The following is a 3,926-nucleotide window of genomic DNA, read 5'->3' as shown; positions in this document are numbered from 1 at the left end:
GCAATACTTGTTCTTCATCTGAGTCATCACCTTGAGCTACTTTTGCCTCAATTTCTGATCCACCATTGCCCTGTTTGAATCTGCACTCAGTTGCATAATGGCCAAAGTTCTTGCAGTTGAAACATTGTACCTTTTTCTTATCAAATCTCCTTTTATTTCTTCTAAGAGCTTGATCCTACAAACTGAATTTTTGTGCTGAACCAGATTCTTGTTTGGCTCCTTTCTAATTCTTTACTTTGTCACCTTTCCATCTGCCTTTAAGTGTCCTTTGGAGAGATCCTTGAGCAGAGAATTTCTTGGAGAGCTTGCCCAGACTCATTTTTGTGATTCCTCTCTTTAATTCTCTGTTCATGTGCCTCTAATGAACTTTGCAACTCATCAATCTTGAAAACTTCAAGATCCTTTGACTCCTCTATAACTACCACTATATGATCAAACCTAGGTGTTAGTGTTCTCAACACTTTTTCAACCACCAATTGATCTCTCATCACTTCACCACATCCTTTCATCAGATTTGTTAGTGATCTGATTTTTGTGAAGTAGTATGAGATTGAGTCACTTTCTTTCATTTGCACAAGTTCATACTCCCTCCTCAAAGTCTGCAATTTCACCTTCTTCACCTTCTCTGCCCCTGCATAACTTATTTCAAGATTTTCCCATGCTTCTTTAGCTGTCTTGGCACTGGAGATTTTTTCGAAATTTGCTTCATCTACACATTGGTGTATTAAAAACAAAGTCTTGCAGTCCCTTTTCTTGCATTCTCTGAAGTTGGATATCTGGATTTCAGTGTCATCTTCACCAAGGGGTTGATATATATTCTGCACTATATCAAGAACTTCTTGATATCAAAAAAGGACCTTCATTTGTACACTCCATCGTTCATAGTTCTTTCCAACCAGTGTAGGCAGTGTCATTGTGAAGCCATTATTATGTGCCATGGTGATCTTGTGATTGTCCGTGGATCGAAGCAAGATGGATGCTCTTGATACAATGTTGTATAAACTAGAAAGAAACAGAAAGAAGAAGAAGAATGAGTGAAAGAAGAGTATGTATTATTCAAGTAAAGGCAAGAAGGAAAAAGAGATTAGTTAGTTGAGTTACACATTTACAAACTACACTTCTATATATATATTTGCTTCACAACTAACTTCATTGTTATACTTAGAAAGTAAACTAACTAACAAAACTGAATTATGAATTAACAGTTTATTGGATAATGGAAAAATTTAAATCAAAAAAATTAAATATAAAGAAGTTGGAAGGAATGTATACAAAATGTTATACTCCTCATAAAGTAAAATTTGTGACTGAATAGAGAAAATTGTTAAAAAAAATCTTACTGGAAAAGGTTGAAGAATGATGTTTGACCTTGAGATTGAATGAAATTGAAGAAAGAGAGAAGAAGGTGAAAGAGATGGTGGAAGTGTGGAATGTGAAAAGAAAGGGTAATTATATGTAGATGAAATCAACCGTCCTGATTCATATTTTCCCTATTCAACTCCTTCATCAATTCATTCTCTTTCCTCATTTTCAAGGATTAAAATTATTCTCTCATCAATTTCTTCTCTTTCTACGGTTTCGAGGTGATGAATTATTCCCTCATCAATTTCTACTATTTCCACTGTTTTAAGGAGATGAATTATTCCATCATCAATTCTTTCCATTTCCATGGTTTCAAGTGATAGAATTTTTCTCTCATCTAGTTAGTAAAGCAGTAAACTGTATGTATTGCTTTAAAAGATATGAACGTAATAAACCAAAATGTAATGAACGTACTAAATTCATATATTTTGATTTTTAAAATGTGAATGAATGAGTTGTATGAATTCTCTTTTATGAAGTAGGTGTTTAGGGATCAAAGAATTAGAGAAAAAATATATTTAAGTTAAAATTTAATTATTAAGTATTTTTCTGACTAATCATAAGTCCATAGCAGATGTTCTTTCAATTTGGAGTTGCCACTACATCTTTTGTTGTTATAATATATAAAACTTTCTTTTATACCTAATTTGAGTAGTTTATATAAGAGTTTTGAGCTCAGAAGTCAATTATGACTCTAACTATGATCTTAATATAAAAATTCCGAAAAATTTGGTTGATAATAAAATAAATAGTTAGATATAATATGAAGGTAATAGCGTAGAGGTACGATATTGATCGTAGCCATTCTCCCCATATTAAGAAAGAACTTAGGACGACTTAAATCATAACCGTACCATAAAAATTTCATTAAGTTTTTTTGTGAAAAATAAATAAATAATTTTAAATGAAATTAAAAGTGTAGATATAGCGTTGGTAATAAACCTGCATTAAGCATGAAAATAGAGACGACTCAAACTATTAGCTATAGTAGAAATTCCATAAAATTCTAAAAACATTTATAAGAAAACTATTTTTTAATCACAAGTATTTATTAGTATTTATAAGCAACTATTATTATTATTATAAAAAATGAAATGGGAAAAAGGTACCTAATAATATAAGTTGTCTCCGGCCATCCTTAGCTCTCTTAATCATGTCTATTTTTTACCAAATATAACTAACAAGTTACCTGTGCATTTGCACGTGACGATATTTTTTTGACTCATGATTAAGAACACATATTACATGTGTATCTATGATTAAGAATATGTATGTTGCTCGTGCATTCGCATGGTTAAAAACATATGTTATCAGTGCATTCGTATTGTTAAAAATTATTAATTATATATAAAATCATACGGTCAGACCATACGGTTTAACTGTTTAAATCGGATAAACTTAATACAGAACCTCTTTGGTTTAACATCTTGCTTGACTTTCTCAAAAAAAAAAAATTACACATGCATAACATAGTTAGTAGTATCTTATTAATAAAAAAAATCACCAATAAATTTATAATTTCATTATTATTTGATTCTAAAATAAGATTAATATAAAAATAAATATATTATTTGACTCTAAAATAACTAAAAAAATTAATATTGCATAGGTAGTCATATTCCTTTAATTTTTAAATAAATCACATACATTATAGAGTTAATTTGTTGTATCATCATCTTATTATATTTGATTGTTTAAATTAATAGATTAGTTGTGTATAATGTCATTTTTGTAATTGATCCATAAAACTTGAGTTTTTATATTTATTTATGACATTAAAAATATAATTATTTATTTATCAATATAATTATAATTGTGCATTAAGTTTCCAATGTTAAACAATTGTGTAATATGCTCAATTAATCATTCACATTATGCAATTCAATAAACCAGAATAAATTATAGAATAATGAATCCAAATATAAACAAATTATCAGAAATGATGTAAAACATTAATAAGTAGATATTACTCAATTAATATTCCATAAATTCATTGATTATAATACTCCAAATTTATATTTCATTTTTGTAATTGATCCATAAATTGAAACAACAAATTGAATTAAATATTACTATTCCGAAAATTTATTATTTACGATTCGACAAATTTATATCAATAATAAACCTTGCTTAAAATTAGGGAATTATAAATAATTTAATGAAAATATAAATCAAACAAATTAATTATCACAATCAAATCAAATTGCTTTAATATTTTGATTGTCACATCCTATTAAAGATCAAATAGAAATTAATCAAAAACTGCAATGAAAAATCAAATCACAAATCTAATTTTGAGAACAATTATTTAATTTTTAGATAACGGAATAAAAGATATTCAAAGACAATCATGCATAATAATTTTGGCTTCTATAATGTAACTAAGAATTGATTAATTGTATACAATATCATTTATGTAACTAACTGAAAAATGTTGAACTTTTATGTTTCTTTATGACATTATTATTTAATTATTTCTTTATCAATATAATTATAAATATGCATTAAATTTCCAATGTTAAACTAATCATGTAATATGCTCAATTAATCACACTTGTCATGGA

At 27.6% G+C, this 3,926-nt stretch overlaps 1 protein-coding gene across 1 annotated transcript; it reads right to left on the bottom strand.

Moving 5' to 3' along the window:
* Positions 1 to 257: 257 nt before the first annotated feature.
* Positions 258 to 938, bottom strand: LOC109341542. The gene is made up of 2 exons (XM_019579479.1): positions 870 to 938; positions 258 to 818 (listed from the first exon to the last, which is right to left on the bottom strand). Exons 1-2 carry the CDS (start codon positions 936 to 938, stop codon positions 258 to 260), a joined length of 630 nt encoding a protein of 209 aa, XP_019435024.1.
* Positions 939 to 3,926: the final 2,988 nt, after the last annotated feature.

This window comes from Lupinus angustifolius, unplaced genomic scaffold (assembly GCF_001865875.1).
Source record: "Lupinus angustifolius cultivar Tanjil unplaced genomic scaffold, LupAngTanjil_v1.0 Scaffold_497, whole genome shotgun sequence".
Taxonomy (NCBI): Eukaryota; Viridiplantae; Streptophyta; class Magnoliopsida; order Fabales; family Fabaceae; genus Lupinus; species Lupinus angustifolius.
Note: the sequence above shows the minus strand (reverse complement) of the source record. Positions and strands in the feature narration are given on the sequence as shown.